We start from the raw sequence: 15,156 nt of genomic DNA, 5'->3' as shown, positions 1-15,156 counted from the left end.
TGTTGAAAAGAGAATTTTCGCTCATATCATATAAGATACTCATGCTGTGGCGAAGTTAAACTCATTATTACATGCTCATGCTGGTGCTCACTATCCACTAGGCAAAATGAACTACTGTACTCTATTTCTATAGGCCTACTCGTAGAGTGTAGCCTACTACATAATATAAGCCCACATTATATATACATACGGTATTAAATGTTACTATAATGTAAATCATTAACCATATTTCTACTCGTTTATGCAATATTCTATATTTATAAAAGCGAAATGGCACTCACTCACTGACTGACTGACTGACTCAATCGCAGAACTAAAAATGTACCGGACCAAAAACGTTCAAACTTGGTAGGTATGTTCAGTTGGCCTTTTAGAGGTGCACTAAGAAATCTTTTGACAATATTTTAACTCTAAGGGTGGTTTTAAGGGTTTAAGTTCGTCTTTTAACATGTATATTCTTCTTATTCTCTTAATTATAATTTTAAAATGTTCATACCATATGTTTATATAGAACTATAATCTAGAGAGAGTACCTCTTCGAAACAGTTGTTAACTGGTAACTAAATTAATAATTTTGTCAGGTTGGCATTAAGTTGAGTTGACTTTGTTAGGTTGGCACCAAGTTGAAGATTGAAATGCATTTATCGCGGAAAAATTGATTGGGTACTGCTACTTCAATCAGAGCTATTCCTGGGAATATTATATTACTAGCCGTCAGGCTCGCTTCGCTCGCCATATCCGTTTAGCCAGACGTTTAGTCTGGACCCCCGACTGGATCGTCCTAACATATGATAAAATTGCTCAAAAGAAAAATGCAGGTGAGCGAAGCGAGCCTGCTGATCTCATTCTTGGACGATCCAGTCGGGGGTCCAGGGGGCGGAGCCCCTTGGCTAGACGGATATGGCGAGCGAAGCGAGCCTGACGGCTAGTATATTATATATATGATGACGTATCACTTCCACATCTACTCCCAATTCCTTGTTCAATGGATTGGAAAAATATTACCAATCTATTCGTGAAATAAGATTAGCCTATATTCAACAAGATCTATGCGTTTTAGATAGTGCATAGAAATAAACAAATGGACTCTCATGTAAACAAGGTAAATGATTGCTGATAGGAGTAGTGAGTTTCACGCGAAATAGATTTTCTGTTTTTTATTCCTGCTTTTTAAATATTATTTATAAATTATCAAGTCGAATTGGATGTAGATAATTTATGCCATGCTAATGCAATCATCTCTGTTGTTTCAAAACTCCCTTCTTATTCATATCACTCCATTCCACAGTAGTCATTCTTCTTAATATTTTGTTCTTATTTTCAAATTCTTTCATTTCCTGTGCAGTATATTCTATAAATTTGGTGAGAAATAATTGTCTTATTGATACCGCATGAATAAATTTATTACCTTGATAATGATGAAAAGAGGGAACTGATATTTGATATCAGAAATCAGTATGATCTAAAACTGCCGTAAGCGTTGAAATTGAAGAAATCTGAAGTCAGTGACCATTTTTCTCAATTATTATTTTTTTTTTTTTTTTGCTGAGGATGATGCCCACATGAGCTCTAGGATGGTGCATCCGTAATTAGGTGGACGATAGTGAGAGATGAATGGACCTACAGTTTTAAGTGAGTTCTGAACCACCGGGAAGCGATTTTACAACTCATGAGAGCAATAATTATCTAGGTACTATTAAACATCGTATATCTGCAAGGTCAGCTTCTCGTAAACGAATGGCATAAAGATTGGTGCGTAAACCAATATGTACACAGCTGGTAGGTAGCTCTCTGGTGTCCCACTGCTCACTGGTGATCCAGTAACTTACTGGTGGCCTAATGTAATAGGTAGCCATAGGTAGTAGATTGATTGACTTTTTGAAATAAATCGAAAAGAAAAAATATTTTGAAGTAAGTCCATCAATTTGTCAACTACTCATCAATATGAATAATATTCAATGGAATTTGAAATGATTCAAAACTCCTTCTTGCAACTTCTTGTGAAGAAAATAAATAATATAATTAGAGAGATTAGGCACATTCGAATGATCATTCGTATTATCAAAGAGGATTGGGAGTCCAAGAAGAATCTATGGCCCCAGAAATAAAGAAGAAATTTGGAGCATCAGGTATAATGTGAAGAGATGGAAACCCTACTCCAAAGGCAGAATATTAACAGATTCGTGAAGTCTAGAAGAATTAGTTGGCTGAGACATATCCAGAGGATGCCACAAAGAGAGTTCAGAATAAGCTCATGCGAAAGGTCTTCTTCAGCGCAAGAAAAAGAGGAAGGCCAAGAAGTAGCTGGCTGTGGGTGGTGGAGGACGACCTGCATGTAATGGGAGTGATCGTGATGTAGTGGAATGGTAGTGATGTAGACAAGAATATTATTGATTGGAGGTGAATCGTGGAGGAGGAGAAGATTCTTCATGGACTGTAGCGCCAGTATAAGTAAGTATTGAGAGTCCTTCCAATATTCTCATTGGTATTATCATAGAGTCGTAGAGATACCAATTTGGTATCTGGTATTATCCTGTTTTATTGTTTGAATTGTGGCGCTCAACACTTTCTGTCGTGGTAGTTCAAATTTTCTCCACAGGAGCGGTATCAATCGAGCATTCTCTTCTTATATTAAAACAAAAATATCACCTGATGCTGGTTGATAATTTTTCATTCATAACAATTTTAAAATACTCATTGAATGGAAAATTTGAAGTTTGAATGTTGGATTTGATTGATTATATGAAGTATTCAGAGTTAGCGCTCTGTCACTTTGAATTTCATATATTACAGTGTTGGCAGTACTGTTTTCCTCGTAGCATCAGTCAGCTGTCTCTTTGATGTTGTCAGTTGTCATTTTTCTTGGCTCATCACTTTGACTGTAGATTAGTGTGTCGTCTGTCATTTTCTGTTGTTTTGGCATTGCGTTTGTTAAAAGTGACCTAGAAATAATATTATTGTTGAGTAATAAGTTACTGTTCGTTTTTTCAAGATTAAACTATCAAAATTTCATGAACACATTGGCAAATATCGAATGTAAGTAAATCCTACATGTGTGGCATTTTTCAACATTGCGTTTTAGCTGATGGTACAGTAAAACAAACTAGTAGATCTACAGAATTATTTTATTTAGGCCTACTTACTTTTTTAGAATTGTTTGATTTCATAAATTTAATCAGTTACAAGCACTGAGTTGTAACTTATTAGCTGTTTTTTTATGTTGCAATATTGCCAAGGAAGCATTAATACAGTATAAAATAACTTTACAATATTACCCTATAAATTTAACCTTTTTAGATGTTCAATATATCTTGCTAAAAGTATTATTAAAATACCGATCTTATCATTTGAAGTACAATATGTTTGCACCTGATTTTGTAGTTGTTGTAACCTTGAAATGTAGATACCTACTAACTTTGTACGTCATTGGGCATTGCATAGTAACTTATACGTTTTTATAGATCATTCAAAAACTCAATACCAGACTCTCTTCATTGAGTATTGAACTTCTAATTGACTGAATAAAGTCTGTTTAAAAAATTGTAACTTGAGTATGACGTGTGTAGTAACTAGGAAAATAACAGTAGCCTACCGGTATTTACATAGCTGTATGTCTGAAAGATAGCTTGTCTTTAGAATCACAATGATACCTTACAACTTGATCAATACCACATAAATACAATACCGCAATGATTGTTCCATATTTTTTATGCCAGTTCATAATTTTATTTATGTTTTTTTTTTTTGCTAAGCCCAACCTTTGGTTATTTAGTAGTCTAGGCTATATGATTAGTTTACATAAAACAACTTTAGTAGCCTAAACAAACTTAAATTTGAATTTAAAGCTATTTCAAGGTTTTATTTTTTCAGCTCAAGTTATTCTGAATATTCTTAAATTGTGATGTTTTCAGGTTATATGGTTGAAAAATATTTCAGGATATAGACCTGGATGCTTCTTAGTTTTTTATGAGCTGACTTTTTTGTCAAGAATCTGTCTCCAATAGTTGATTTATAAACTCCAAAGTTATAAACTTACCTTCTTTATCAAATACGGTTTCCATACGGTATAGTTAGACAACTGTACCACAAAACTTTGGTTTTCAACCAATTGTTACAACCACATTCGATTGCAGTTTATCTTCAACATAAAATTAGTGTGAGAAAATATACAGAAAATGATTGTTATATTGTGATCTTGAAATTGGCGCTCAAGTATAGCCTAAGACCCCATTTGTTGGTTCAGTTTTGGATAATCAATCATCTAACCCTGAGTATAAAGGGTCTATAAGTTACATTTAGTGAATTTTTAATTAATGAATAATTATAAGTAGGTTACATGCTGTTTTCTAAGCAATAATAAATAATTCCATTGGAAGCCAAAATATTCGAATAACTCAAGAACTTGGAAGCCATGTTACAAGCATCCAAACGTAAATAATATCCATTTTAGTAAAAATGTAAATTCATGTCACTATCAAAATCTGAGCTCAGAGAATAAATAATTATACGTTTTATCTGCAGTGAATTGAATATCCGTACACTTATTAAAAATATTAAGACCCTCTTGGTGTAGAATTAAAATAGAACAACATTAATGAGCTCATCCAATAGCCTCTATTTTGTAATATACATACTCAATTATATTTTCCATTTTATTTATTTCATTTATCAATACAATAACAAATCATATAGCAATGACTAAATCTTGTCCTTTTTTTGAAATTGTGAGGAGATGCCTGAACCTTGTACCATGCTGAGGATGTTCCCTGTGTGGAAGGGAGTATGTGTTTACATAAAGTCTGGATAATTTTTTTTCTTGTTTATAGTATTAAAATAGTTAATAGTGAGTTGTGTTTTTTCTGGCTCTAAATTTTGTAAAATTACTCAACAATTTTCCAATTAATGGTGATTTGAGTGTGATATTTTTGCTTTTTTATTCTGCTTTCAACCGTCAAAATTTAAAATCTTATTTCTAATCTTGTTTTTGAGTGAAAATGGACTAAATTTTAGTAAAGTGAAATCATAACCCTATTTCGGACTTTTAAAGTGTTATCTAAATTTGGGAAAGAAATAGTATGAGGAGTATCCTTAGTTTTTCTCTCCCAATCAGTGCTTCTCTGTAAAAAATATAAATAAATAAATAAAAAATAAATAAAATAAATAAATTCCACTTTTATTTCTTAAAAGAGAAACGGTTAAAGCTTGATTTTGCACATCGGTAAAGAAATTGTTTGACAATCCCCTGGCAATGCTTTCATATTGCAATTTGTAGTGATTTGAAATCCTCTGATTTTATTTGTTATCACTCTTAAATCCTAGAACATTGCTCATAAAATTCGTTTATTGTTTCTTGTCACAAGTTCCTCCACTCAGTTTTTCTCTTATCATTTATTCCTTTTTTACAATGCTGCAACTTGCTAATCACTTGGTGAATTGTAAGAATAGCTCATCAAAGTGTTATCGTGAGAATCTTGCCATAAACTTAGAAAGCGGTTGTTATTTTTATATTCGTTGTTTTCTCACTGAGATAGGAGTTTCACCTGCATTATTTTCATAGTCTTTCTATTTTTATTCTCTGTTCTTCTCTCTCCTATTTTCACTTCAAACATGTTTACTGTTCCTCTTCTTTTTCATTTGTGTTTCTGAACTGTTGTGGCACAGTTATTCGTCATACATGTCCTAAATATTTTTTTTCACAAACTGGATCAGATCTGCCAGTTGTCTTATGTCTCTCGTGTTTCAAATCGTTAACGGGAAAGAATAAAGCGGAACTGTTCCTTTCACTGCTTACGTGCTGGAAGTCTTCTTCCGTTCCAGATTCCAGTTGAGCTTTGATTTTATTTCAAATAACAAGAAAAGATCAAGATAAGCTTTCTTATGAAACCAGTTACAAGATATCAAGATGAGATTTCAAATTGATTCGCCTCCTGTTATAGAAATTGTGATTTTATCCGTTAGTCTGTTGTGTACAAAAATATTTTACAGTATTACTGTATATACTGTAAAATATCCCACAATCATATAATCGTTGTAAATTCCTCTTCTTGTCAAGTACTGTAACAGTACTGTATTCAACAAGGCTAATTCATTTTCATTCATAGTGTCTAGACTTGTTATAGACACCTATAGTTCATTCATAATATAGAAAATCGTATCATGCTGATTTATATTATAATATCCGTCTATTTGAATGGTAATTTCTACACCATTTTATAAATTTGTTCTAAATAATTTAATTATTCATAGTCTTTCTATTTTTATTCTCTGTTCTTCTCTCTCCTATTTTCACTTCAAACATGTTTACTGTTCCTCTTCTTTTTCATTTGTGTTTCTGAACTGCTGTGGCACAGTTATTCGTCATACATGTCCTAAATATTTTTTTTTCACAAACTGGATCAGATCTGCCAGTTGTCTTATGCCTCGGATATAAATATTATCTTTCAATTTAATTTCATCTTGAAAGATGAAGGTCCTATCTCAGTGAGGAAGCTGTCCCATTAAAATCAACTTGTGAAGAACCAATTGGCCTACAATCTAATTTATTCAATTTAATTAATAATAATATCAATCTAATCAAGCATAAAATCAATCTATGGAGAGTTACAGGTCCATTCTCTCCTCTGCCATCTTGAAAATTGATTTTTACAACTCACGAAGTATATTCACTTGATGAAAAATATAAGTACAGCTTGATAGAAAATCTATCGTAGTTCAACATACATATTTTAATGAATTTTATTGATGTAGCCGAAATATAGCCATCATCAACTACAATCTAGTCAGCAGAAGTTGCCAGTTCTGCTCTACCTCAACCAGTCGCGACGAAAAAATATTGTATAAATAACTTGGTCAGTTTTGGCATCGTTCTAAGCTTTCTAACGTCTTCAGGAATCTTGCCAAAGTAACACAAAGTACTGAATTCTGAAAAATAGTCAACTCAATTTCCTAAAAATGTAAACTAATTCGTTTGAATTGAGTATTATTTTATGATGGGTATTTTGTCCAAGGGCTTGTAATTGAAGGGATGATGCTAACACCTACGAATGCAACAAGAATTTAAAGTTTGTTCTTAACCACTGGCAAGTGATTTCGAAGGTCAGAGCTATCCATAAGCGGACACCTTTCCAACGGGAGTACCGAAAGCAGTACGCTTATCTGTGCGATTAGACGGCTCTGCCTGAAGGACAACCACTTGCCATCCTGTTGATTACTTCGGGAATATGTAATTTCTATTCATGGAACTTTAGAAACCAGTATTGGAATGCGCATTCACTTGCAGTATAAAATATAGCATCAATTATTCCATCAGTTGTGTGTTTATCAATGTGAGTTTGATTCTTCAATGTGGCTGTCTAAACGATTGTTATTGATTTCTGATATAAAAGCGACGTGATGATAGTTGATTAAATGTAATATTGTCCTTTGACAATCCATCTACAGCTATTCGACTGATTTAAAATTAGACACTTCAAGCTTGGCTGATTTGATTTGCTGGGAAAAACATTTCAAGGCAACAAGAGTATGGAAAATGCAAGCAATTAGATAACTGTTCTGTGAAAATGTTATTCTTTAACTTGTTGATTATCTCTATCAATGTGGAGGTCCAAGAGTAAACAGTAGGCTAGTGAATTTCACAAATTTCAGAGCTAAAAAATGCTATTCCACTCATCATATGTTTATTTATTCTTAGACTACTCCAATGTCCAGCATTTAGCTTTATTATTCCAGTGACTGAGATATTGTGATAGGGAACTGAGAGGTTTTGGAAACTTTTGTTAAAGGTTGTAGGGCATCTGAGAGGTAGATAGAAATTATATAGATGATATTTTCATTAACATTTTATCAAAGTTTTTGGAGAGAAACAGTACAGACTAAGCCTAGTTTTTCCTCCATGGACATAATTATATTATGATTATAGTGTATCGTTCAAATAAATAAATAAATTAAATAAAACGTATACTTGACATCCTTATATTAACTTTTAACCCTAAAGAGACACACTGGGGTGTTTCACTCCCCAGGGATTTTTTTTCTGTTCTGCAGTTGACAATATCAAACAGATGGGAATTTTTGCCCAGTCTAAATTAGGTTTGAAGCATTGTCAACTGCTCTCCTCCACTTCCAGTCAGTAATAGCATTCTACAAGGTCACCAGCTCATCTTGTTCTTCGTTTGGGGTGTCTAACACCCCAGAGTGTCTTACACGTAGGACTTTTATCAAATACTTTTTTACAAAGATTTACTTGTATTGACCACTACGAATGTGGTATGGGATGATGGATCAGATTGGAATAAATGCTATAATTCTCTACAACTTGAGGTTCAAAACAATAAAATGAAGAGACGTGAGTTTTTGATGAAGTTATCATTGGCAATGATCAAGCCATTCCATCAAACCAGATTAGGAGCTCCAACACTCAGGCGGAACATACGTACTTCTAAAATTAGTATAAATTGATAAGCAGTGCTTTACTTCCGATTTCTGTATGCACTTGGAACAAAAATGATTAAGTAATGATGAAGTATGGGCTAAGTAATTTTTTCTCTATATTTTCAAAGAAACAAGCAAAATTTAATTGGGGTGTTCAACAGCCTAGTTTTTCCTCCATGGACATAATTATATTATGATTATAGTGTATCGTTCAATAAAATAAATAAATAAAAAAAAGTATACTTGACATCTTTATATTAAATTTCAAGATCATATTATATTGCTCTATAATATTTATAAGAAAATAATTATCAATCTCGAAGTTAATCATTAAAACATAAACAATATTATCATTCATGCTTTCATAATATTTTCACACACTGACATGTGACATAACACTCTATCACATCTGCAAAAATCTTTAATATTTTTAGAACGCAGCAATTTCATTTACGATTTTCGCATCTCTCTATGAGCAGACTCTTAGCTATAGACTGCGAAAAGCTAGTTTCTGTTGAATAGCCTAGTTGGTGTTGGTAGCTGGTGAACAGTGAACACTTTCATCGCTGTAAATTGTTCACCAGTGAGCTGATTGTGGTCATGACTGGAGGAGGAGTAGGGAGGCAATAACGTGACCCACTTAACCGTCGAAAAAAGTAGCTAGCTGATGTCTCTGCTGAGAATTAATGTGAGATATTACACTGCATAACATTGTTTACAATAGTAGGCATGCACGGTATAAACGATAGTGGCTTACCTATTGCATAATAAATCTCATTCAGATTAATGTCAATAGTCTTGAACGCGTACTCCCTAAATTCATTCAGTTCGCATTTCATGCTAGGCCTATTGATATTTCATAATATGAGAAGAGAAAGCATCGCTATTGTAATGTACTGATGGTTTGGAAACAATTGATGATAATTATTTACAAAATTTTAGGTTTAATCACACAATTGTGAAGCAGCAAAAGGTTACTGCAATTTTTGTGTGTAATAAACTCTCCATATTTTCTCTCTATTATTTTATAACTGTCAAGACTATATATGCTTCTAAAAAAGATTCGGTTAGATATGCTTAGACAATAACTCTTTTGTATTAATTTAGTACCGGTACTCAAGTTTTAATCAATTTATGAGTAACCTGCAGTAGTAAGATTAAAAAAGGTGGAATTGAATTGTATTCCTCTGTTTCTAATTCTAATTTAAACTATTCAATACAAATGTGAAACCAACTGGAAACAAAAATATACTGTACTGTAATCAAAGAATACATTTTAAACATTGAATAATTGACTAGCTTGATTACATTGAATTCTGCATAGACTTGAAATAAATTTTGATTCCAGTTTGTTTTAACCATTAGATCTATCAAAGGCTACTGATTATTCTTAATTATTCTATTTTCATGAAAAGGAATTCAAAGTAGAGAAATTACTAGCCCATTCCACCCAAATATTAAATCTCTTTATTCAATATCTGGTGATGTTCAGTATGAATATCAGTCAACCACATGGTGTTTTGTTCATTATAGCGTTTGCTACACTTGTTCCCAGTCTTATCTATTGTATACTCATAGTGAACAGGCTTTCTTGAATGGGACAATGTCTTTCTGTGGTAACAAATAGTCAACCGAACAGTACTAATGAATAGGGTGAAATTTCAAGTAGCTTTCACTAGAGATTTTATAGATTATTTCATTCATCCTCTGCCATGTTCTAAAATCGGCAAGATTCAGAAGACATGCAAGTCAATTACGTCCATTCAAACACAGTTAGCCTAATAGAAAACAAGTATTTGATTTCTCATCTATTTAGATATGTCTACAGTAGATTAAGAGATCACAATCTGCATGTATTGAAAAGTATCTATATTTAACTATTATTAATGTTTTCCAATTCGTCACGTGTAATAATATGAGTAATCATGAGGTTATAGAGAGTTGTCTATTTTCTGGGATAGGGAAAATAAATAGTGAGAATAAATAATAAAATCATAAACATCAATGATGATTGAGTTGGAGAATATTGTGCTTTTCTATCACATACTTAATCTGCTGCCATAGTATGGTTCTCATACTTCTATACAATGTACAAATAATTTTTTGAAATTATGAACATTTTGTAAAAATATCAAGAGACCAAAACTTTGTATGATGAATTGTTGAATCAAAGCCAGAAAAGTATTATCTTGAATTTTTTTAATCACTGCCTATACTGATGACAGGAGCCATTCCAATTGAATTTTTGTTATGTTTAGAATTAAAAAATATTGAATGCTTTGTAATGAGTATTGTTTTATTTGGAATGTATTTGTAACTGTGATGTTTTGTTAATCTTATAATTTTTGTTAATTTTATTAATCTAATATAATTGAGGCAATTTAAACTTTTCAATTTAGTAAACAGAATATTATTATAATACTTTTTATCGTTTATTTCATTTAATAATATATATATGAATATTGAACAAAATGCTCCAAATATCTATTGTACAAGAGATTGAGGTTAACTGTTAGTGTGAATATGTTTCACATTTGTTTCCCCTCATGCAGTAATATTGCCGGTTTGTCAAGTCTCTGTGATGAATCAAAAATGATAACTGGATCTGGAAATGAAGATGAGTTGCGTGTTTGGTTGAACTTGTAGATCTGTCCTGTAAACTGGAAATACTGGATAACGTTCGCCTTACGTAATACGATACTTGTGGAATTTTTCATTTGATGACAGAAGTTTAACAAGTTGTGGAGCAAGGAGGATAAGAGTTCATTATTCTGTGGGAGGATTACGGAGCAAGAAAATATCAAACCAAATCAGTTTAAAATATGAGAAATAAACTCATACTCTAAGAGAAAATATTTGCGTTTTTTCAGTTTTCAGTAGGTATACTTTTAATTTTCATATTACTTGGAAAAGATTTAGTAAAACCATAGATTCAACTTGTATCTATTTACTTCTTCAAAGAGTAGGCTATGCCTGTCTGTGCTAAACTGTACTCAACTCCAATTTTGAATCTTGTGAATCTATGTCCCCTCCTGGGGAGTACAACACCTTGTCGTTGGTGGAGGGGCTTGCGTCCTCCTGTGACCCAGAGAGCTATGCCGGCGGTAGTGTAACTACCAGCAGGGCCACCCAAGCCGGACAGGTCGAAGGGTAGGAGGCAGACAAAGAAGTACTCCAAAGAAGGCGTCGTTGGGCTAATCCCCCACACGCTGGATAAACTCGGATTCAGAGAAGACTAACGAGCCTCGGAACAGGACCGGACTTAAGGAATAAAAAACGGAAATGCAATTTTATGAAATTTGGAACATGGAACGTTACGTCTATTGCTGGAAAGGAGTGTGAGGTGGTCGAGGAGATGGAGAAATATGGATTGAAATTGATGGGCATTAGTGAAACCAAAAAGAAAGGATGTGGTGAGATGGCTTTAGATAAGGGATACACATTTCTATATTCAGGGGTGGAAATGAAAGCTAGAGCAAAGGAAGGAGTGGGCATTATACTAAGTGATGAGTGCCAAAGAAAAATGGTGAGCTGGACGGCAGTAAACTCTAGAATTATTTCTGCAGATTTAGAGTTTGCTGAAAGGGTGTCACTAATACAAATATATGCTCCCACAGATGACTCGGCTGAACTAGAGAAAGAGACATTTTACTCAGCCTTACAGGAAACAGTTGATAAGGCCCGACAGTATGCAAAGCACATAATAATCATGGGTGACTGGAATGCGAGGGTAGGCAATGATATCACAATAGGACATGGATGCCTAGGAAAGCATGGAGCAGAGTCGGTAATGAATGGTAGTGGCAAGAGAATGCTGGAGTTCTGTGTTGATAACGATCTGTTAGTTGGAAATTCCTTCTTCCCCCATAAAAGTATCCATAAAATCACATTCGAATCACCCAACAGAGGAGTCAAAAGTGCAATTGACTATTTTGTATACTCAAGGCACTTCAGATATGCGGTAACGGATGTGAGGGTGTACAGGAGTGCGGAGCTCAGTACAGAGCACAAACTATTGATTATGGACACACAAATTAGACCTCCAAAGAAGTATAAATCTGTCAAGTATGAGAAAATAAAGATAATGGAATTGAAGAAGGCAGAGAACAGAAGAGAATATCAAAGGCTGATGACTGAGGAGCTCTTGAGGAAGGAGGAAGAAATTGATGGAAGCTCAGAAGAGAATATTGAGAAGAGATGGTGCCTACTGAAGAAGTCGCTGTTGAGAGTTGCAGAGGAAGTGTGTGGAAAGACAGTAGTGGGAGAGCATGTAAAAAGAACCAAGTGGTGGAACGATTTGGTGAAAGAGAAGGTTCGACTGAAGAAGGAGGCATGGAAAAAGTTTCTCAGAACTAAAAATGCAGATGATTGGACTGAATATGTACAAAGACGAAGAGAATCCAAACAAGAAGTAAGAAAGGCTAAGTTGGAGTCATGGGAGGAGTTTGGAAGGGAAATTGAGGAAAACAGTCAAGCAATGAGTAATAAATTTTGGCACACAGTTCGAGCCCTACGAGGAAAGTATGGAAAGCGTGTGAGAAGTGTGATTGATGAGGAGGGAAGGATGAAATCAGAACTGAAAGATGTATTGCAGGTGTGGAGAAATTACTATGAAAAGGCATTTCAGGAGGAGGTAAGACCTATTGATGGTGCTAATGAAGAAGATCAAGTAGAAGAGCAAATGCAGATATCCTTTCAAGAAGTTCAAAATGCCATAGAGTGCATGAAATTGGGAAAAGCAGCTGGATATGATGGTATAACACCCGAACTCATTAAATATGGAGGGGAAAGAGTAGCTAACTGGATATGGAAGTTGTGTAAAGATGTCTGGCAGTATGCCAAAATTCCATCAGAATGGGAGAAAAATGTGATTGTTCCCATACATAAAAAAGGTAGTTCAGTTCAATGTGAGAACTACAGAGCCATATGCTTATCATCAGTAGTATTGAAGATCTATTCCCGGATACTAGAAAGACGACTTAGAGTAGAGGTGGAGGAGGGACTGGAGGAGGAACAGGCGGCGTTTAGAAGAGATCGTCAGACCAGTGATCATATATTTACTATCAGACAAGTCATGGACAAAAGACTGAGCCGCGCTGGTGACACCTACTTGGCCTTCCTGGATTTGAAAGCAGCATTTGATACTGTTCCTAGAGAGTACCTGTGGTCAGCCTTGAGGGAGGCGGGGGCATCTTATGAAATAATGAAAAGGATCAAGAGCCTGTACAAGAATGTAACCGGAGTTGTGAGAATAGGAGGTGCTGTGTCCGGAGAGTTTAAAATTGATAAAGGCGTCAAGCAGGGAGACAGCCTCAGCCCTCTGTTATTCATAGTGCTGATGGACCAAATATTGAAAATATGTAAAAGAAGAACAAGTAGAAGTAAAGTCGGAAATCATCAGCTCCGTCCTGTGTATGTTCAAGCACTTATCTATGCGGATGACATTGCATTGATATCAACAAACAAAAGAGACCTTCAGAATTCTGTCACGGAATGGTGTAGTGCAATAAGAGACAAGGGAATGATAGTAAATACAGATAAGAGTAAGGTAATGGTGATATCTAAGATGCAGGGAAATGCAGAAATGGAAATAAAGTGGAATGGAAAATCTATGGAAAGAGTGAATAACTTTGAATATTTGGGAACGGTCATCTCCACAGATGGAAAGGTTGATGAAGAAATCAATAATAGGGTAAGGAAAGCTAACCAGGTATACTACCAAATAAGCAGGACACTACTTGGGAAAAGAGAGATAAGCCAGGGAACAAAAATGAAAATCTATCAAGCAGTTTTTAAGCCCATCCTAATGTATGGAACAGAATGCCTGACACTCCTAGATAAACATAAAAGTAGAATTACCTCCTCAGAAATGAGATATTTAAGAAAAGTCGTTGGAAAGACAAGGAGAGACAGAGTGAGAAATGGAGTGATCAGAGATACTCTAAAGGAGGAAGAGCTGATCATTTCTGTCCAACGAAAAGCTTTAGGTTGGTATGGACATGTCACACGAATGAGGGAGGAAAGAAAAGCAAGGATGGTAATGGAAGCAAGACCGGAGGGACGTCGAGGTAGGGGACGACCACGGATGGAATGGAGCGAGTATGTGGCGAGTATCGCGGCTGGAAAGGGAAAGACAATGACGGACGTTAGGAGGATGGCCCAGGATAGAGTGCAATATAAGAAATGGCTGGAGGCACCCGACGCTTAGCGGCATAAGGGGAAGGAAAAGAAGAAGAAGAAGAAGAAGTGAATCTATGTATAGTATTCATTTATACGGTGCATGCTTGACATCTGTGACTGACATTTTACACACTCTACAAATGGCGTGTGTCTTCCTGCTGAGACATAATATAGTAGTAGGTCTTTGATCTATTTCATTTCAGAGTTTGGAGTGAGATGAATTTGCTTGAAGTTGAGCATTTGCCTTGACATGCTAGTTACTTATTCTGAGTGCCGCAAGGGGCGGAGCTAGGTGGCGTGTTTCTGTCCATTGATTTTATTTCCCAATCGCAAATCCTTAATACCTCTTGATTTATTAATGAGCATTACAACCAAGTCATAGAAATGTTCTCTTGATTTCTCATGTTATGGAATTAAGTATTGGCAATTATGTATTAAGTATTCGGCAATTAAGTATTGATGATTGAATAGCAATTACACATTCATTTTTGAACTATCACTATTTTATTGATAGTTCAACTAATTAATTCTCTAACTTGTAACTCC

At 34.6% G+C, this 15,156-nt stretch overlaps 1 protein-coding gene across 4 annotated transcripts in view; it reads left to right on the top strand.

Moving 5' to 3' along the window:
- Positions 1–2,828: 2,828 nt before the first annotated feature.
- LOC111053702 overlaps positions 2,829–15,156 on the top strand; it is a 33,457-nt gene continuing 21,129 nt past the window's right edge. For 2 of the 4 annotated variants that reach the window (XM_022340621.2, XM_022340620.2), the window contains exon 1: positions 2,829–3,036. Coding sequence is in view for 2 of the 4 variants with exons in the window: in XM_039431788.1 (XP_039287722.1) it covers positions 9,098–9,118 (21 nt within the window). In the remaining 2 variants the exon portion in view is untranslated. Of the gene's footprint in view, positions 3,037–9,082; positions 9,119–15,156 lie in introns of those variants that run through there. The other 2 variants (XM_039431788.1, XM_039431773.1) reach the window with 1 other exon arrangement.

The sequence above is a fragment of the Nilaparvata lugens genome, chromosome 1 (genome assembly GCF_014356525.2).
Source record: "Nilaparvata lugens isolate BPH chromosome 1, ASM1435652v1, whole genome shotgun sequence".
NCBI classification, from domain to species: Eukaryota; Metazoa; Arthropoda; class Insecta; order Hemiptera; family Delphacidae; genus Nilaparvata; species Nilaparvata lugens.
The sequence above is the reverse complement of the archived record's forward strand: the minus strand, read 5'-3'. Positions and strand labels throughout refer to the sequence as shown.